Here is a 22180-nt window from a genome sequence, read left to right as displayed (position 1 = left end):
CATAGTTTTCAAATTGTTGCCACACAAACTATGTCATGTATTCTCATGAAGGACAGAAAGAATAGATTGCTATCTTCATTTTATGGGTTAGGAAATCGAGGTCCACAAAGATTAAATGACTCACTCAAGAGAACAAGGCAGTTTATACCAGCACTCCGAGAAGAATTTCTAGTCTTGAACTGATCACTTACTAGCTGTGTAATTTGTGCACATCGTTTGACGTTTCTGTGTCTCAGTTTCTTCACATGTAAACCATGACTATCATACCTACTTATTATCCCTTATGGAGTTGTGAATGATAAACTGAAATATTACTATTTGCCATTTATATAGCATTTACATTTTTCAAACTCTACACATCTCTTATCTCATTTAGTCCCACAAGACTGGTTTCATTATTACCTCCAATTTACAGATGAAGAAATAGAGACTGACCAAGGATGGATGACTAACTTGGTCAAAGTCACAGAGCTGCAATGTGTCAGAGCTGCGATCATAGATTCTCTGACTCCAGATTCAGTGCTCTTTTCACTACACCATAGCTACTGGGAAGCTCATGTAAGTGAGGCAACCAACATGAAAGTGCTTTATAAAATGCAAATGCCTTACAAATGCTATATAAACATTAAGGAATATGACAACCTGCACTGATAGATATAATGAGACTGCTACCACACTAGCAAAGAGGACTCAGAAACAAAGTTTTAAAAGTTGCTGCATACACAGATCGAAAGTGTCAGGGACAGGGTAAGGAAGCTGCCCATAGGAACAGAAGACCTTGACATATAGGTAACACCATTTCAAAGGCAGATCCATGAAAACAAACCTCCCATCTTGGTTTTAAATCTTGGACTCAGGATAGCAACCTAATCACATCAGACATATTCTATGCTAAAAGTCACCTGAGCACAAGTGCAGAGCTGGGTGTCAACCTTAATCTGAACTCGGAGTCCTCTGTTACCTCTAAAGCTGCCACCTGTAAAGATGACTGAGTGGATTTGATCAAAGAGGCTCAGAAATTTCAATGCTCCAATGTAATACCAGCCTCAATTGTCAAGATGCTCTAATAAATGTAAGATAGCCCTAATATTACTAACACTAGACACAGAGGTTAGTAATTATTGTTGTACCCAAGACTAGCTAGCTTAGTAAACTTACAATTATCACAGCTACATTTTCACTACTCAGGTTTTCATCCAGCAGAATGCATTCAAGACAACACATGCACATTTATTACCCTTTTGGCAGCACATGGTCTCGTCACAGTGACAGGCTATAGAACACATCTTAGTGTTTCATTAGAGCCTTGTTGTGACCATGGGAGCTTGGCACTATTTAATTCTGACTAAATTCCAAATCAATAACTTGTTAAAGAAAGAAACTGTCCCCCTGGAGGGCTACCAGAGTAAAAAGTTACCAACCTCAGCTTGTTTGCACCAAACGCTGATGTTTTTACGCTGGGCTTTTGTGAAATGGTCCCATGCCTTTTGTTTGGAGGCAGAATGGTACACAGCTACTATCTGCTCAACTGCAGCATCAGATCAGCAGTTGAATCAGGTTGGAGTATCATCCAGGGGTCGCAAGAGAGAGGAGAAAAGAAATAAGAGAAGCATCAGGCTTGTTGTATCTTCTCGTATGACACCAGTAGACTATGGTTGTGCTCAGAAAAGGTTACATGTGTTGGAGTACCACGATCTTAAAGAAGACTCTAAGGCAGAGATATCAGTACAGAGAATGAAGAAAGGGAACTCCAAAAGGTTTGGGGTGAAATGGTAACTAAAGTTTTAATACAGGCAGTCTGTATTCATCCAGGCAGGTGAAGCAAGAGTTGTGGTGAAAGTGATTTAGTGTTAATGACCAGCACAGCATGGCAGTGAGCGGCAAACTTGTATCAGCTCCTTCTGACCACTGGCTTCTTTCATAAACTAGCCTTCCAAAATGAACTTGCATACCTCACTTCAACAGAGTCCATCCTTTTGTTATTCTGAGGTATATTTAAGCAGAAGCATCAAGTGGGAACCTAAGATGAATGGAATCTATTTTAAGTCTACGTAGATGGGTTTGTTGACTGGAGAAATAGAAGTTTTATGGAAGAATACTGTGTAAGTGCAGTCCTAAAGCATATTTTTCAGAGTCTCTTAAAAAATGTCAAACAGAGAAGTATGTACAAATATTCTGGTGCTTTTACCTAACCAGTTCAAGAGAAGGGAAACTTAGACATGACTTTTTGGGGAGAGGAATAGAAGGACAAGAGCCTCTTCCTGGGTGGGTATTCACAGTAAGAAAATCCAGAGGTGTTATTTTTTTTTCTTTATAGCCCTGAACAAGGGCTATAAATGAGTTAAGGATTTATAGTCCCATGATGCTTGCTGTTTTTTTTTCCTATTTGTTTTGAAGTCCTAAAAACATGTGCTTTCTCTGCCTGGATGCTATGCCCATATATATTTTCAAAATAAAAATGGAAAATAAAAGAACTCTTCCTTAATCCTAATTATGTATGAGTCAAGTGTGGGGAGTCACAAATGAGAAGAGTGGGCCTTAATTGTTTAAAAGCCAAATCATAAAACTATACTCTTATTCTTAAAGTGAATGTAGTTCCTTACTCAAAAGATATGAGTGCATAGTTGTATAATATGTTGAACTAAAAACATCACTTGAGAATTTTTCTGATCTGTCTCATTTAAGAGACCTTGGAAAGGTTTGGAGTAGTACTTCTTCTTCTTTCTTTTCTTTTTTTTTTTCTGGTGCAAAAAGGTGGTTTTATTAAAGCACGGGGACAGGACCCATGGGCAGAAAGAGCTGCTAGGAGCAGTACTTCTTTTGGAAAATGGCCATTTTGGTGGCTTCTCATCCCACCCAGTGTCTACAACATCCAGAAAAAAAAATAGAAGAAAGTGAAGTGAAAACAACAGGTAGAAGTAGCAAATCTGGCATTTATTCAATCACCCTGGGAAACATAATTACACTTTCAATAAAATGTAGTACCTGAAAAAACATAATAGGATAATGATGCAAATCTGAAGCAGAGAAGCTTATAAATGCTGATACTGTATTCTAACTTTAGCAATGAAATACCAAACTTTCCACTGAGGCCTGAGGCTGCTTATAACTTACTTTGAAAACAAGCAAAAGTAAAAGCACAGGATTGTGGTCTAGCTACTGGTGTTTCTAAGGAGCCGAAGGAGATATACCAGGAAAAATGAACATAGGAGGTTCCCACATGTATCCCATTAAACTGGAGTTTGGGCATTTGGCAATACAAGGAGACCACAAGGCAGTGAAGAAGGGATCCTTGCCCCTTGACACAGGATGGCTTTGTAAGCCTGGTTCCTTGGCGGAGAATGTGGCGCCTAAGTGAAGCGCCCTCTCACCCTTCCACAGAACTCTGACTTCTACTCACATTGAATGAGAATTCCAGAAAGGGCCTGCTTGAATTTCTCCTTTGCTTCTTCCATGTCTTTCTCATGGGAAGCTTTCTCATTCACCAGGCGGCGAACGTGGCTGTTGGCCGACTGGATCATAGAGTAGAAGTTGTTGGCGCTGCGACGATTCACCTCTCCTCGTTCAATCCAGGTCAGCAAGGTCTGCACAGCTTCTGAGAATTTAGAATCATCTGAAAAAAGAAGATTTTTCAAATCATCAAAAGTAACCATGTCTCTATCTACCCAACATGCTGGCAATCGTTGGAAGTGGTTGTTAAACGAACTGCGGAGGATGAGGAGCCGTGCGTGCACACACAGGCGGCAGGCAGGCTGAAAGGACGAAAGACCCCAAAAGTAGTCAGACTGGTTGTAGTCTATGAAGAATTTTCAGAAAGAGAATTGTTTCTTCTTCTTTTTTTTTTTAATGTTTTCTTTACGGATACAGAGTTTACTGATTAGAGTAAAAGTTTACCGATTAGAGTTTTCACATATTGTGAATTTCTTAACCTCTCTGATTGTGTGTGTGTGTGTGCAGGTGTGTAATGTATGAATTATCCACGAGAGAACTTCAGAACCCTACAGTCCTGTTTTTATAATAAGGAAAAGTAAACCTGAATCTTGAGTTTAACTTGAATTTGATAGTAACTTTATCCTGGATCCATGAAATTATAATGTTGGAAGAAGCCTTAAGAAAGAGTTACATGGGTAGTTCTTTAGGCATCAACACGTAGATTTTTAACCTTTTATAGCATCACTCCTGCATTCAGTCCATAGCCCCAGGCTTTTCACTCAGTCCCAGTCACAATCCAGTTTGATGTAATTCATTCTATTTCTACATTTCTCCACATCCTGATTCTCTTGCCTGAGGAATCCTCCAAGTAGATTTCTGCAGCTAGTTAGGAGTTGTTCTCTGATGTTAAAGTAGTAGCACAGCTTATCCAAAGCTTCTGGTCCAGCTTCCTGATATAGGCACTTATATATTCTGTTAGAGGCTCCTGAGAGAGAGATCCATTAGCATCCTACTGAAGGCCTGTTCTAGGGCTCCACATCTCTGTCTGGCTAGAAACCTTTATGTCCACTGGAAATAGCTCTCACTGCGATTTGAACTTCTTGCCTCTTGCCATTTCTCAGTGCAGACATATAATGAGAGTTAAGCCTCCTCTTTAGGATAGCTTTTTATTTCATTATTTGCATACAATCTTTATGTTTGCTGCTCATTTCTTGCATGAGGTCCGCACACCAGCACATTCATTCTTTAAAAAAAATTCAAACTGACTTGTTTGGTGTCCTATGAATATGACGTTTTACCAATACTTTCAGCCATTCCAGCTTTTCAAAATGTACCATTGTTTCTGTATCTCTACTCTGTGTCTCTCTTCTCTTACAGGAAGACAAAATCAATTCAAACAAAGGATTTCTTAAATGTGTGAATCCCTTAGGCTATATGTTGCAAACAAGTTTGGTGAATGAGACCTATTTGGACAGTGGAATTAGCAGCATCGTGCTGAGTCTAGAGCACAAGAAGCAGGGAAAATTCATACCGTTAGAGCCAGGTTGCTATCATCAACAACATCAATAGGACACCAGCATTCATCCAATAAAATCAACCATACTTGGAGAATGAAAAAGACTGGATTTGAACTACTAACACAGGAGACCAGGCAGGGCAATTAATGTTAAATTGGAATAATGGCTCTGAGAGTCAAGCAGGGGGAACAGGAACAAAAACTAAAGGGAGAACGGTCTGATTTAGCAATGTCTCGAAGTCTCCATAGTTACTGCATGAAATAAGTTGGCCATTTTAAGTGATTAAAGAAGTTGTCTTTTGGTTGGTGGTAGCTAAGTCTCTGAGCCATCTAAGAATGGACACTGTGACCACTCTCTGGGCCCCCATTTTCTCATCTGTGGAAAGGGAATTTTTACCAGAGTTTTCCAGGGTGACATCAACTTCTATCATTCTGATTTAGAATTCAAAACTAACTTGTTATCCACAATGAAATGGGATGCTGACAGGTCCCAAGTCATGAATCACAGCTAAAATTCTCTGATGTAGAAAAGTGGGAAAAATGCATCTTGTCCTAGTCATCTTATGTATGGAGAGCAAAATGCCATCCCTTGAGGCAGCGAAGGAGTAGAGACACAGGTGTGAGTGACAAATTTTTCTGGCTCTTCAGTTACAAGGTACACCTCTCTACCTGCAAAACTCCAACACAAGAAATGCTTAGAATCCGTTAGTGGGAAATTCAAAGGATAATTGCCAAAAATACAAATATATCTATTAAATTTCCCCCAAAGAAAAGAGTTCTTTTAATCACAAAGCTCAAGTGCTTTCTGTACCTTTTAGTTTTTCAGCAACAACGCTGCATTCATGATCTGAATAGTGGACCACTGGTGGTGGGGATGGTGGGCGCAATCTTTCTTCTTCCAACCTTCTACGGTGGCGCTCCTCCCTTGCGAGCATACGCTGTTTGCATTCCCACTCATACAGGTCATCTCGAGCCTGTGCAAAATCGACGTGGAGCCTGCCTGTGTCCTTCTTGTCAGTGCTAGAGCCCAGGCGAATGCGGTAACCTAAGTGCAGAAGAGGGAGAGAGAGAAGTACAAGTTACCTCAGTGGGTGAACAACTGTTAAGTACTTTTCCCAGTTCAGTGCTTCCAATGTGGCTGTGGCAATTTCAAGTGACCACATAACCTTAAATTCTCTCCCCACTACTAGTGAGGTGAACCATCAAATGACTTGGGGTATAGTTTCATTTCTGATCACAGTTTACTATTCTGTGGGTTGGGTCAATCTTGTTCATAGGAGTTATATTCCTCCATCTGCCACCCTACCTCTGATAGGGGGAGGCTCTAGGGGTAATGGTATTAAGAATGAACCTTATACGGCACCGTGGGTTGGAAAGAATGGGAAAGGTAGCCTCAAACTGTGGTGTCTTTGAATAACTTCAGGAATGTCAGTCATACCACTACATAGAATTTTGATAAAATTTAAATGGAGCAGCTTGGCATTTCAATCCCCCAAATTGCTTCCTAGATGTATTTGGCAACCCTGAACATTTTTTTTTTCTGGTAAAAAAATGGATATGATGGGGAGTGGTATGTGAGCCAGGTGATATATAATTTGGGATCCTTAAAAAAAAGAGGTAGTGTGCTTGTAATCTAGTGTTATAAGACCAGGATTCAGAAAACCAGGATTCAAGTCCATATCTCCACTTTTTGTGCCAGCTGTACTACCCAAGTTAAACCTCTTAACAAAAAAGTGAAAAACATTTATTAAGTTTTTATTAACTTAAGTTTCAGAAGCTGAGCTAGCTCCTTCCACACACATGTATTTTACTTCATTCTCAGCATAAGCTTGCAGACCAACTCCTGCCTTAAATAACTAAAAATATGGAAAATACATATGAAACAATGGTTTTTAAGACATTGGACATTGGGCAATGAGACAGAGATCACTGAGAGACAAGAAGCAAATGAAGTGATCCCTATGATTTCTCCAGTTTATTACATGGAGAGAGTTTCCAGGCCTCAGGACAGAGAGAGGAACTCAGTCAAAGCATGTTGATCTCCCCGAGTTGAAGAGATTGAACTAGGAATCCAGGGAGGCTATGATAGACAGAGTTTATATGGCAGAGTACTGGAAAGAGGAAAGCTATACAGAGAAATAACTTCAGAGATCTGCAGAGGGTCCTCCATTATTATTTAGCTCACATTGAAGTCTGCATGTGTGTGTGTATGTGGAAACTACCTGTGGATTAGAGGTAACAATCCCCAGAGCTCACACAGAGCTGGCAATAGTTCCTTTCCCCACAAGCCAGAGCAGAAAAAAATGAATAATTCACAGAGTATTGAGTAGAGTAGTCAGAAGGGTTTTGCCTTAGTGGAGAAAAATGAGCCCTAGACTAAATCCTGCTCTGGTTCTGCTGAACAAAGCTTAAAAAACAAGACCTAAAAGGATAAAAAATTTTTCCAAGTTAATTAACTGCATCCCAGAACAAAGTTCAAGAATACATACAGGAATGAAAAATATCTTGTACCCAATATGGTAAAATTCACAATGTTTGGCATCCAATAAAAAAATTATCCAATATTCAAAGAAGCAGGAAAATCACAAGAAAGATTAAAAAATCAACCAATCAAAATGGACCCACAAGTGATACAGATAATATAATTAATATACAGGGACATAAAAACAACTATTATAATTGAATTTCATACGCTTAAGAAGTTAGAGACAATGTTACCATATTAACTAGTAACACAAAATACATAAAAAAGAACCAAAATCAAATTTCTAGAGATTTGAAGTACAATGTCTGAGTTGAAAAAAATTCACTGAATAGGACTAATGGCAATTAGACACTGCTGAAGAAAAGATTAATGAACTTGAAGACACAGCAATATAAGCTATTCAAAATGAAATACAGAGGAAAAGCACTGAAAGAAAATGAACAGAGTACCAGTGAGATGTGGGACAACTTCAAGGGGCCTACTACACCCTAACTGGGGCCCTGCCCGGAAAGAGGGGAGGGAATAGAAAAAAAAATATTTGAAGAAATAAGGGCAGAAAAATGTCCAAATTTAATGAAAACTCAGAGATCTAAGAATTTCAAGGAAACTCAAGCATAAGAAACATGAAGGACATTATACCAGGCATATAATAATCAAATTTCTCAACACCATAATAAAAAAAGAGCATATCTTAAAAGCTTCTGGGGATGTACTGTATGGTGACTAATATAACAAAATAAGAATTATTTAAAATAAATAAATAAATAAAAGCTTCCATAGACTTAAGACACATTATGAGCAGAGAAACAAAAAAGATAACATCATATTTCTTGTTGGAAACAATACAAGCAAGAAGATAATGAAGTAACATCTGACAGAAAAAAAAAAAACCTGTCCTCCCAGAATTCTACGTCCAGAGAACATATCTTTCAAACAGAAAGGTGGAATAAATTCCTTTTGATACATACAAATGCTGAAGAATTAATCAGGAGCAGACTTGCACTATAAAAATTGTTAAAGGAAATTCAAGCACAGGGAAAATGACATCAAATGGAAATTTGAGTTTATACCAAGGAAGGAAGAGCATACATAATATATGATTCCATTTATATGAAACGCTAGAAAATGCACACTAATCTGACAGAGAATGGAGCAGTGGTGGCCTGGGGAGAGAAGAAGGGAGGGGCAGGAGGAATGGATCACAAAAGGAATATGAAGGAAGCTTTTGGGGGAGGTGGGCATGTCCGTTATTTTGACTGTAGTGATAGTTTCACAGCTGTATGTATGTGTCAATAAAACCAAACTGTATTTTTGAAATATGTGAGGTTCATTGTATGTCAATTATTATACTTCAATGAAGCTGTTATAAAGAATAATGCCCCTTACACTAAAACCGCTACACATTCTTTTTAGAAAGAGGAAGAATAAATACATTTCATAAGCACATTTTGCTAGGGCTCTTTACAGTTTACAATGCGCTTTCACATTCAGTCATCTTATTTGATCATCTGAGCCATCAGAAAAATGGCTATTAATGATTGCCTTGCCTATTCTCCCAGGATCATGAAGAGGATCAAACAAAAGGATGATATGAAAGCTTGGTATAAACACATGACAGATACTATGATGCTAGGAGATTGGTACACGGTGCACAACGTTAGCTCCCTAAGATGCTCAAACTCCAATAGAAAAAAAAATGGTTATTTCTACATTCCCAGCCCCCTTTCTAAAGGATTTTTGTTTGTTTTAACCTTTTTTTTTTAAACAATGTGGGAGAACAGCCATCCAATTCAGGAGATTTCTAGCGCTTATGAGCTTTCAGGGAGCAGGTTCAAATTTAAAGGGCAAAATTTAGTGTTTTTACATCACCGATGATTGCAATCCCCTTTCCCCTGGCAGCCTTGAGAATGTTTCCAGGACATAGTTGTTGCCAGAGAGCTGATTTCAATGATGTTTAGATGGATACCTCCTGAGCAGCATGTCATCTTTTATGTACAACTGTTCAGAGTTTTTCAAGACCTTTAAGTTCTTATTAAAACAGTCTATTGTGGAATGCTCTATTATCATTCCTAAGTGCTGTCAAATCTTCTGTACCTTTTACAGCACTTAGCAAATGTAATAAGAGTATTATACATCTCAATAGCCAAATTATGGAAGCAGCCCAAGTGTCCATTGACAGATGAATGGATAAAGAAGAGGTAGTATATTTTTACAATGGAATATTATTCAGCCATAAAAAGAATGAAATCTTGCCATTTGCAATGACATGGATGGAGTTAGTATTATGCTAAGTGAAATAAGTCAGAGAGACAAATACCATATGATTTCACTCATATGTGGAATTTAAGAAACAAAACAAATGAGCAAAGGGGGGAAAAAGAGAGAGACAAACCAAGAAACAAACTCTTAACAATAGAGAACAATCTGATGGTTACCAGAGGGGAGGGGGGTGCGGGGATGGAGGAAATAGGTGATGGGGATTAAGGAGTGTACTTGCTGGGATGAGCTCTGGGTGATGTATGGAAGTGTTGAATCACTATATTGTTTACCTGAAACTAATATAACACTATATGTTAACTAACTGAAATTAAAATTAAAAACTTAATAAAAAAGGAATATTCTACATCTTCTTCCTCCTCTCCTTCCCTACTTTACCAGCCTACTTTTTCAAACCCTCATTACATTTTCCCTGGCCTGTTGCAACAGGCATCTAACTGACCTCCCCTCCCCCTAGATACTGGGGATTCAAAATTAGATAAGACACAGTCCCTTCCCTTAAGGAGTTCATACTCTGCTCAGGGAGACAGATGTGGAAAGAGACAGTCCTAGCATGGTGCTATAGGTGTCATGCTAGGAGGAAACATTGGGTACTGTGGAAGTGCTAAGGAAGGGGTGCTCAGACCAGCCTGGGGCACAGTGGGGAGAGAAGTCAGAGAAAGCTTTTCAGAAGAGATTATGCTTGAGCTGGAGCTTTGGGGTGTGAGGATGTATATATGGCAGGTGGGATGGAAAAGGTAATTATAGTCAGAGGAAAAAGCATAAAGCACCATGGCACATTCTGAGAACTAGAATTAGCTTAGTGTGTTTAGGACATGGTACGTGAGGGAAGAACTGGGAGATGGTGCTGCAAGGTAAGACAGATAATCAAGGCCCTTAGATGTGACAAATAAGGAGTTTTGGACAACAGAGACAACTGAGAAGTGCCAAAGAACTTTAAAGTAAGACGTTGGGTGGAAACACTCATTTTCCATCTCTGAAGGCAAGAGGGGCTACCATTAAGCCCAAACTTTATCTGCCACAGATGCAAATACACTGATCCACAATCTCTGCATTGTGCCTGGTAGGCAGACTGTTCATAACTAAACACCTACCAGAAAGATAAAGGGCTTTGTCCACCATGTATTCCTCAGCAAAGCGAATGTGACAAAAGTTCTTTTTGCTCTTCCGAATAGCAATGATCTCTCCACACTGCTCGAACATTTCCACGATGATCTGCTCTGTCCCATTTTCAGGCAGGCCACCCACAAATACTGTTTTGCACCCTGGTGGTCGTTCTCGAGTTGCAGGAGGTGGAAGATCTGAGCAGAATTGCAAAAGTGTTTGAAATTAAGATGTTTGCTTGGGACAGACCTCCTAGAAATCTAACATGTCCCAGAGATAGCCCTACAGCCCCCATCAGACTCTGGCCAAAGTGCCAGAAGCATGTGGCCTCTAAGGCGCTTATCTCTGCTCCACAGCACATGGAAATAATTTTATTCAATGGTTTGGTGACCATGACGCCTAAATGATAAAGACAGACCCGTCTGTCTGTCCCATCCAGAGTTCTTTAATTCTGTTCTTTACTTGTGTTGTGACAACTCAGCTATGCCCAATTTTCAGTCATTTTTGCTAGGAAGACAGTTGGGGGGAAATCCCACTCACTTTAAATTCTTACTTTCTGGAATTCTCAGAACCAAGGTCCCTGAGAGAAGGGTTGTTTAATTCAGTTTATAGTTACTAAATTCTCTGTTCATGCTTACTGAAAGAACCATTTCAGAATTAATTTGACAATGATGGCGTAAACATTTACAAAAATATTTATGGGTACCAGAATGATTTGGCTTACAAAGTCAGCCAGACTATAAACCATGCTTTCTAGGTTTTTTTGTCTTTTGATACCAGTGAGTCCTTCTTCAAATTTCTGGCTGGAGAGGCGAGGTCCAGAGTCAATCCTGCAGCATTTAGAGGGAAGTATGAAAGACAGCAGAGAAAGTAAGCTCGTCTGGGAAATCATTAACTAAAGTGAGATAAATTTGGCTATAGAGAGTCATTACAAACCTACTTAATGAGATGATTCTCCCTCTGCTAAAAAAGTATGCTTTCTACTCACTCATCTTATACATAAAGCCTGTTTTATCTGCCAGCTCCGTCTGGCTATTTATATGTATCCAAGCATTTTCCAAGCAAAATTCTACAGTTCACGGCCCAACAAAACAAAGTGTGATGGTCAAGGGTTTTTTTTTAGTGTTGATTTTTTATCTGCAAGGATTTATTTTGTGTAATCCATTCTCTCCATTCAGCTCTTACAATAATTCTCCCAGCTCAAGATTTGGAGAGCTCAACAACTAGTGATTACAGCTCCTATGCAAAACTAAATGAGCCTCACTTGTAGATCAGGCCAAGGTCCCCGCTTGACATTTATCCAAGTTGGCAAGTGGATGATTTGGGAGCCTCCTTGGGTATGAGCATCTCTAGCTTCCTCACTTTGCTACCACTGTCTGTCTTATCAGTGTGGCTCAGAATAATCAGGTTCTCATGATGCTCTCTTCCCCTTTACTTAGTCAATAAAAGGGGTAAAGGGATTCAGGGAACTTATAAAGTTTCTGTTAATTTTAAAAATATCTGTTATTTCAAGAATTCACTGTATTGGTCTTTTGTTCTATAGGAGAAGTTTAAAAGGAAAAGGAAGATAACCTAGTGAGTAGGAATCTGAAATGTCTTAGTCATGGGCACTGGAGAAATTTGATTTTAGCCAAAAAGGGGGAAATTGAATCTCTTGAGACTTCTGCTTCTGAGTTTTTAAGAAATGGAAGGATTCTAATATCACACACTTTCAGTGATTCTCAACTCTGACAGCACATTAGAATCAACTTGGGAGTCAAACAAACAAGAAAATCCTGGGCCCACTCCAATGAGTGATTTAATTAGTTTGGGTGCAGCCTGTGCATTATTTTTTTAAAGCTCCTCAGGCAACTCTAATGGTAGCTAGGATTGAAAACCACTGACTTGGTCTAAACTTCTCCTGTTACAGAGAAAAACCTTAGCTGAGTGAGGCTGAGTGACTCATTCAAGATTACCAAATTGGATAGAAAGAGAAGGAACATGAACTTGGAGCAGGTAAACCTGGATTTAAACCTTAACTTTATAACTGTCTATAGGACTTTGTGAAAATTACATAACCTCTGAGAACCTCATATTTTCATCTGTAAAATAGGGATACTGCCTTCTACCTTACAAAGGTTTTTGTAAGATAATCGATAATCTACTGTCTATATTGCAAGTGGTACAATGCCTAGTGTATGATAGGTTCCCAATAAATAGTAGTTATTGTAGTATTATTATTATTTACTGTTATAGAACCCAGGTTTCCTGATCACCAATCTGAGGCTTTCTAAAGCCCTACCACAGGTCTGGAGTGGAGTGGTAGCTTAAGACCTGGACTTTAAATTCCCAGCTCCTTGCTTTATCCATATCTTCAGATAAGGCTTGGTTTGGGAAGGAATCACTCTTCTCAATAGAGGAATCTACAGCTGTGAAGACACAAATGGTTTTGACCATGGAATACAGAGCCATGTTTTCAAATCAAGGGCTTTAGCCAAAAATCCCTTTTTAGAATTCTTCTGAAGTTTGCTATTTAAGGAATTTGATGGTAAAGAAACTTTTTGTGGCGCAAATGATCATCTTTTTATATTATTTAAGTTTGCTTAGTTAGGTCTACGTTTCGGTCCACTGAGAGACTCTAAGGAATGTCTGGTTACTGCCACAGTTACATATAACACCGAAAATACAAAGGCTTTTAATCCTTTAAAAATTCTGTGGGATTTAAAAATTCTGTGATGAAGTCATCATCCTATTCAGATGCTGTGATTATTCTGTGGTAACTGCTAAGTAAGAAAGCATAAAAGCCACTAAGAGTGGGGTCAAGAATGCTGGGGTTTATTTATTTTCCTTGGGTAAATGTAGAAAGCCTCTTTGATAGCATTCGCTAAGATTTAGGTGTATGCCACTCAACAAGGCAATGGGCTGTACTACCTTCCTTAATGGATAGTACTTGTACTTCAATTAACAGCTCAAAGCACTTTGTTGTCTGGGTCTGATTTTCTAATCCCACTGAAATCAGTGATCTGGGCACAGCAAGGATAACTCCATAGGAGAGCAAATTCAAAGTCCACCTATTAATCAGGTAATGTGCTAAACTCTTCTAACATCCCAACCACTACTCTGGATAGAGAAGAAGAAAACTTCATGTAAATGACTCAAGATAACTGAGAGTATAAAGAACTTTAATCTCTGGTAATGGAAAAGGAGAAGCTTCTAGCAACTCTAATTATAACTAAGCACCTACTCTGGGGAGCCCTTTTGGGGGAAATCAGCATTAAGATCTGAGTCACTGCTGATCTTTGAAAAGTGAAGTAGGGGGCAGCATGGAAGACCTATAAACCACTTGCATGTATCTTGCTTTTCAAAGAAGCGTCACAGATCACTCACTGGTTTGCTGGAATTTACATACTGTAAAGTCTTTGAGTTGATTTTATTAGACAGTCCAAGACTGAAGGCCCCCTAGACAATCAGCAGGGGTCAGATATATTTTAATGTAATTCCAACTGATTGGAGGTAATCAGAAGACTGGTGAATCTTTATTAATTCTCAATTTACCCACTTTCTCTAATTTTCTTTATAGAACCCAGCCCTAGGAGCCAAAATGAGGTTGGCCTGTTCTGAAATAGTAAAATGAAAAAATTGCTTTTTTTTTTCTGGCTCCTGGGTGCTTTCCCACATCTCTGTACACACGTAGCAGGTGATATTCCACCATTTATTCCATGTTTTCTGTTAACTAGACAGTAGACTCAAAATGCAACCTCTCCATGCAGAAGGTCTATCAGCTGAAGTGGGAGGAAAACCAATACTGTCGTATCCTGAAAGCCAAGTAAAGAAAGTATACCAATGAGTAAGGAGTAACCAACTGTGTCATATGTGACTATTAGGTCAATTAGGAAGAGAACTGAGAATTGACTACAGGATTCAGTATTATAAAGTCACTAGAGTTCTTAAACAAGGGACATTTTGATAGAGGGGTGGGGTGAAAGCATAAATGAAGAAGATTTAAAAGACAATTGAAAAAAACTGGAAACAGCTAGTAAAGAGGGCTTTTGTACAGAAATGCAAACTCCCTCTTTCTCTTTTAAATTTCGAAATGTTGGAATTCCTCAGGGCACTCTGCTTGTTTGTCATCCTTTCTTGATCTATATAATCTCTCTAGTGGTCTTGATCATTCTTACACTTTCAAATGACGTATTGTTTCAAAAAGGATGAAGGGGTCACTAGTACTAAAAATAGCAGAGAGATAAAGTAACTTAAGGGGTAAAAATTATCCATTGGACATAGCACCCAATATTTAAGTGAAAATGCATTAGAGCAATGAATGATTAACTATTGTTTTAATTTCAGTATCTTCCATGTGGAAATGTTCCAGGAGAAGATAGGCTTGCAGTTGGGCTGGAGAGGAATGTGATACTGGGAAGCAGTTGAACTTGACTAACAGGTGGGTAAGTGGCAAGTAGAAATGACGGATTGAAGTCACATGAAGCATACCAGTGAAAGGCTTCTGAAGTCAGGAGTTGGACTTGGCATTTGTGAGCAATGGGAGCTCCAGGACTTTTGGGTTCTGTATATGTGACAAGCACCTGGATGAAGTGTCAGGTGGGAGAGGGTGAGGAATTGATGGTAAAGATATGTTCTAATGAAGCAAGACAGAAGCAGATTTGATGGCTGCATAAAGAGACTGTGAGAGTCCCCAAATTACAGGACCTTATTGCTTGAGAGGCCATTGAGTGCAAGAGAATATACCAGAGACAGAGGCAGAATATATCAGAGGCAGGCTAAGTACTGGGGTTTATAATCAAGGCCTTAGCAGACAAGGTTGGTAGGCTCTGGAGAAGATAAGGGATTCAGGCATACCAAATCCCTCTTCCCATCACACCTTCACAGTCTGGGGTGTTAGCAAAAATCATACTTGCCATGCTTTCAGCACAGAACTAAGGGAGTTTTCTCCATTAGCATTTTCCCCCACACAACTAACCTGAGCCCCCTTATAACAAAATCCAAGTTCTAAACAGGAAATAGAACACCAGTTTACTTTAAGCTGTGTCAGGAGGGTCCGTTTTTAATTCAATCCAAAGCCAGGTTCCTTCCCAGAAGCCACCACTTTACTGGCACTAATTGCTCTGTTGGTATTCTTAACACAGAGATGAAGAACTAAAGGATTCAGCCATGAACGTAAAATGTTCCCTTTCACTCTGTGGCCCTTCCAGCTTAGAACTGCGAAGGCATGGTGTAGGTGGGGAAAGATACATGTATTTGAGAGATGTCTGTCTCTTTCTTTTCCTAGAGACTCAAAAAGTTAGAGCCTCTTAAAAAAAAGTTAGGGCTCTTTAAGGTGTGTATGTCTGTATTCCTTTAAAGACTGCTCAACAATGTGGTCTGTGTTATACACAAGGTATCTGTTATTCTTTGGAAATTCAGCGACTGAATAGTCTGTAAAGTCATCACTTGTACCCAACCTAGATGTTACAGGTTATGAGCCATCCTGTTACCTTGGACTTGACTGAGACAATGAAAACGTAGTGTAGGCTGATTATGTGATAAGTGGATGATTAAAGCAGCAGGATTCTACCTTTACATATGTAGGAGGTTTTAACACTGGAAATGCCTAAATTCATGGCTTTTGAAATGAAAAAAGGTAGTATCAGTGATGCACAGCTTTCTCTAATCCAAAAGCAACACATGGGAAGAAAGGAAAAAAAAGTTCCGCTGCCCATTTGTAAGGACAGTGGCAGTAAGAGTAACAGACAAGGGTACGACAGTGCCATTCATTCACCTAGGCACTAAATACAAATCTAGGAATGGCCACTTGAGCTGGCAGGTAAGGCCTACTAGGTCATCTTATTCTCTATTCCCTAATTCTCCTGTGACATATTAGCTCTTCTTCCAATTCAGTCCTCTGAGATGCTAGTCTCCTAGATTTCTTATTGGCCTGGAAGGAAGTACCCTGCTGACGATCGAGGTCAAAGACCTGAAGAAGGCATTAAAACATTTTTCACTAAAAAAAGGCACCAAGGTGATTTGTCTAACCAACCCTGACTGATTCTAAGATCCTCTCAGTTATGAGCAGACTATCCTAAGTAGAATCCAGGGCCTGATTCCATGACTAACTGATTCCTCTGTAAGGTAGGAGATGAAATTGTTGTCTGAAGTCACATGTCAAAAGTTATGTTTATTGTGATAAGGCAAGTTCTTTGATCTATGGCCTGAACCCTTGAATGTGTCCCTTAACTGCTTTAATGTCAGCACTGTGGTGGCAGCTCCCTTAAGTAGGCCACCCAGCACCATGACTAGAATCATGGAAAAAGTTTTAATGAGGCTTGATTCGTGTACAGAAATAACTTATGATCACTTAAAGTAAATAAAACCCCAAACAGATCCAGAAAAAAAAGTTTGAGTCAATTATCGCTGCTATATTTTAAGTGAAATATGGCCACCATATCTTTGCAGATGTTTTTAAGTGTCTAAGGAGAAAACTATTCATTACTGACAAGATAGATCCCTAGACCATTTCCACATGAATTTCACTGACTGGATGGTTGCAAGTGGTTTGACTTAGTTTCAGTAATCCTCTTTGCCCTCATTGCAACTTAAACCTCACCCCACTGTCTGTTGCAGCCCATCAGTTGAACAGCAGTAGTTTGAGTGACGTGTGAATAGCTGGTGGCAGTGGAGGATTCTTAGCACCAAATGTATATTCTCATGTGCCTCAGGTAGGCTCAGACACACTCTATTACTGCCATCGTCAGAATGTAGGCCAGTTATGAAAAAGAGAGTCTGTAAATGACAGTGTCGAACAACTTGTGTCAGGTGTCTCTGTACAAGCACACTTGAATTCCTTACCAGATGGCATTAGAAACACATTTTATCATTTGTACTGCAACCAGCACACAGAAATTTACTGTTCTGTGCATAAAATTCAGCCGTGCCTAGTAAGAGAAAATTTTCCTGTCTTCTGTTTTCTAGGTGAAGCTTCTATACATACAGCTATGAAGCCCTTGGGTATTCTTTTGAAAAAGAAGAGTGTTTCTAGACACCAAAACATTGTGACTTGTGTGGAGAAAAAGCAGAATATTACTTGGATTTGGAGGGAAAAGTGTGCAGCTTTTACAGTGTATGATCTCTTTTACTACTGGCATATCTGGTGGAATTGGAGGAGGTACTATTCCTAAGCCAGGCATCATTGGAGTTATTGGTGGAATTCCAGTCATCATTCCAAGAGCAGGATCGAAGTCTAAAAAAGGAGAGAAAAGAGAACAATAAACGACACCAGGCAAGGTCAAGTGGAGGCAGAATATTATCTTATAAAGACTGTGGACTCTGGGAAACAAACTGAGGGCTTCAGAGGGGAGGGGGTGGGGGATTGGGATAGGCCAGTGATGAGTAGTAAGGAGGGCACATATTGCTTGGTGCACTGAGTGTTATACGCAAATAATGAATCATGGAACATTGCATCAAAAACTGGGGATGTACTGTATGGTGACTAACATAATATAATAAAAAATATTATTATAAATAAAAAAATAAATAAAAAGTTCAATAAAGGGAAAAAAACAAAATAAAAATTATTAAAAAAAAAGAAACTAAGGGTCTTCCTAAGACAGAGGCAAAATATTTAAGAAAACATGGTATGAGCATTACCAGGTCTTAGGTACTATATTCTACTTGTGCATTTTCCTTTTGGGGTGGGGCTGTTTGTTTTTGCTTGACCAGTCTGTTTATCTCTATATCTCATTTTGATATCCAAGGCCTTTCACCAGTTCCCAATGCACACCCTCCACTCCATTCGGACAAGGCTTCTTGCTCTCCCTTGTAACACTTCTTGTCTTTTTGCAGTATAGCATGGTATTAAGAGCACACAATTTTGGAAATCAGGCAGACCTGGGTCCTACTTCTATTATTTGCTTTGTAGGATGAATCTTTTGAACCTCCATTTCCTCATTTGCAAACCCTTACCTTATAGGGAGCTGTGACAAACAAAACAATGAATGTAATGTGCTTAGCATAATATATAGCACAAAAATACTCAATAAATAACTATTCTCTGTGCTTTTGTTCATGTTGTTTTCCCTGCCTGGAATCATTTGAGCCTCCCCAAATTCTCCTCATACTTCAAGGCCTGCCTTAAAGAACTCTTCAAGGCCACTTTCCCGGAAGAACTTTTTCCAGATAATTCTGGTTCATTCTCAACTTTGTGTTGAAAAACTGTTCTACATCTGTTGCCACTGAATTTTATTTTATTTTGCATCATCTTTTCATTCAGGGATGCTTCTAGGATGTGTAGGGGCCCTCACAAAGGTTTTTCTGTGGGGTTCATCTATATACACAGTTTGATTCACCCCAAGTCAGCATCAACACCATTCAGTGGCATAATCTCATGAGATACCATGAAAGAAATGCCACACCAGGCAGCTACAGTGATTTACTTACCAGGCTACCTTCCTGGAACCAAGACTCTGAGAGGACTCCATAGGCAGGAGTTCTGAAGCTTCTTGGAGAATCTGGTTGACTCCACATGTGGGGTAGAGGATTGGAGAGTGCCCCAAAGGGGAGAAAGGAGGACTAGGGTCCACATAGGTTCGGTATGAGATTGGGACTCCTTGCTTAGACAACACTGCAAGTCCTGGTCAATTCCAGGCAATGAAGAGGAACTTTAAAAACTTCAGAAAAGGTGCTTAAGATTAGAACCTATATAGAACCTGTTCTGGACTCAGGGCACCTACCCTGATCACACTACCTACCTGGTTGGTCCTTAGCACTGGACGGGGACTTAGGAAATATCAGGCAGGCATTTCAAAGTATGAGGTCCCCTAAGATGCGGGCCTAGGGCAAAGGTCCCACTTGCCTGGGTCTAAGGGTGGTACTAGTTTCATTTAAATTTTGTCTCTATATCAAAATGCAAGTTTTTTGAGAGAAGGGAATGCATTCTACTTCCTTATTTCCCCACCTCTCACTGCTGTCCTCTGCTACAGAATGCACAGTGGACTGCAAGCAAAGAAAGTATTGCAAACAACAAAAGTATTGCATAAGGAGTTCTGATAATGTAGGGGCAGTTGCAGTAGCCCTAGCAGGTCCGACTCCCAAAAACCTTACTTTGCTCACCACAAAGACTAGAGGGGGCTTTGCCTATAAGCATGTCCTCAAGCTGGCTCTGAATCTCCTGGGTGGCTCTCTAAGATATTGAAGGGGGTGGATCTAAGCAGGGGGAAGAATCTGTGGTCCCTAGAGAAGCAGAACTTCAGGAACAATAGGCCCAGTAGGGGTGAGTCTTATGACCAGGCAGATAGGCAGGCGGGTAGCATGTGTGCCTCCTCAATTGGAAAGTCAGCCCACAAGAGCCAGGGCATTCCCTATCTTCCCACATGCCTGTCATGCTGAAATATCAAGACCCCAGATATGTTTGGGAAGAAAAAAAATGTCTTCCAAGAAATTAGAAGAAATTTTATTTTTCTGAAAACAAATTTACTTTTAGCTCTCATGTGTCAGCTCACCCAACATGCACTTGTACACATGCATGTGAGTGTGTGCGTGTGCGCACACACACACACACACACATATATACACACTCCCTTCCTCCCTCCCTGTGGCTCTTATATCTCTAGTTTCCTCCACATACTAGTTATATGACCTTAAGGAAGATTTCTTAATATCTGGTAACATAGTGCTATTTCTTTTTTGATAAAAGTGGGGATAAATGATGACATTTAGCTCAAAGGATGAAAGGGCAGAACAGACATGAAAACCTCTGGCATGATAGGTGGTAGTCCTGATAGGTAAGTTTCCATCCTTCCATTCAAAACATGCATACACATGTCAATAAGTCCACTTATTCAGGCATTCATTCCCACATTCCACAAGCATTTGTGATAGCTTTGTATATGTCAGGCTCTATCAGGTGGAGGCAGGGGGTCCAGGTCTTCCTTTCCATCTTGGAGGACTTAGGCCCCTGATACCCTGTGTTCCTATGCTGTAGAATAAGAGCACTGTGGTTAAAAATGCCATTTGTGTCTTTGGAAAATTTGATTCCTCGTGTATATGATTTTGGAAAAATTGTTAACATTATCTCACCCATTTACAAACTGTTAATTTTCAGTAGGAAAAGATCAGATTAGTTTGTGTGCCAACTAGACAATTCCATCTACTATTCCCCTCCAACTGAAATGTTTGTCTTCCTTTTATTGTTCTTCCTGCCTCCTCATTGTTATTCATATAGCTCTGTCACTCACAACTCTACCTTACCACAGATTACAGAAACATCAGTTCATTAAACAAATTCTGCCACTTTGGCTGAGAAAGAAATGCCTGTCTCCATGTACTGTCTACTAATAAATGGAGACAAACAAAAAACAAATGCACAGGATAAATATAACTCCTGACTGATGTACTCACCACTCTGTTTGGTATGATTACATTAATATTTTATGAAATTCATTTAAAAGCAAATGTATTCATGACATATGGCTAAAGCGAGAGTAGATAAACTCCCTTTCTTCCTTGCGTTCAATATGCCAAGAGTTCCATGGGCTACACTTCCTAGCAGGGCTTGCTAGAGGGCAGGTTGCATATGACATTTCAAAGACTTCTAACACATTGATTATTTCTTTTGTTTATCTCCAACCACTAAGCACCAAAGTCGATGTGAATATTCAATGCCAACCAAGAAAATAACCATTTGAGATCATCAGACTTAAACAAGTATTGCAGAACCTGAAAAATCAAACAAGTCCAACAATTTATTTATTTATTTAATAATATTTTTTATTATATTATGTTAGTCACCATACAGTACATCCCTAGTTTCTGATGTAAAGTTCCATGATTCATAACTTGCATATAACACCCAGTGCACCATGCAATACATGCCCTCCTTAATACCCAGCACAATTTAAAACACATTGGGAATAGAACACCAGAGAAATTATCTCCTTCTTCGAGGCCCCCAGCCTGGCTTGACAAGTACACCAATAAGTGCGTAGTATTAACATTTATGTTAGGAATTCAAACTTTTGAAGGAGATTTGACATCGTTTTATAAAAGGATTATGGAAAAGTCCAAGGTATTCCTCCTAAGTCCTTCCCACAATAAACACTCTGTTCTGTTTTGCTTTTGTATCTCTTCTTCTAGCACTTTTCCCTACAGCCTTCTGACTCCTGGCATTGCCATGCCTGGAAGTGTCATAAGACGTTGGTTTGTAATCTCTCTTTTGATTCATGAACTTCTCCAAATCCCAGCTTACTAGAGATGTTATGAATGCTGTGTTATTTGGGCCAGCTTGCTCCTTTGAGTTGCAGCTCTACTATGTGATTTCAAGTAATAGCTCAGTGTAGCCTTAAACATTCCTGCTCCCTAGCAACTTGGGCTCATTCAACCTAGAGTAGTTACCTGGA

General features: G+C 39.5%; 1 protein-coding gene across 12 annotated transcripts in view; it reads right to left on the bottom strand.

Moving 5' to 3' along the window:
• ENOX2 (ecto-NOX disulfide-thiol exchanger 2) overlaps positions 1-22180 on the bottom strand; it is a 267809-nt gene that overhangs the window by 30873 nt on the left and 214756 nt on the right. For 11 of the 12 annotated variants that reach the window (XM_087859910.1, XM_087859911.1, XM_087859915.1 and 8 more), the window contains 5 exons: positions 17872-18027; positions 10805-11011; positions 5760-5993; positions 3401-3613; positions 1422-1528 (listed from right to left, as the gene is read on the bottom strand). In XM_087859910.1, coding sequence (XP_087716036.1) covers positions 1422-1528; positions 3401-3613; positions 5760-5993; positions 10805-11011; positions 17872-18027 — 917 coding nt within the window. The remainder of the gene's footprint in view (positions 1-1421; positions 1529-3400; positions 3614-5759; positions 5994-10804; positions 11012-17871; positions 18028-22180) is intronic. The other variant, XM_087859920.1, reaches the window with a different exon arrangement.

This window comes from Ursus americanus, chromosome X, assembly GCF_024610735.1.
Source record: "Ursus americanus isolate L20-20 chromosome X, mUrsAme1.1.p, whole genome shotgun sequence".
Taxonomy (NCBI): domain Eukaryota; kingdom Metazoa; phylum Chordata; class Mammalia; order Carnivora; family Ursidae; genus Ursus; species Ursus americanus.
The sequence above is the reverse complement of the archived record's forward strand: the minus strand, read 5'-3'. Positions and strand labels throughout refer to the sequence as shown.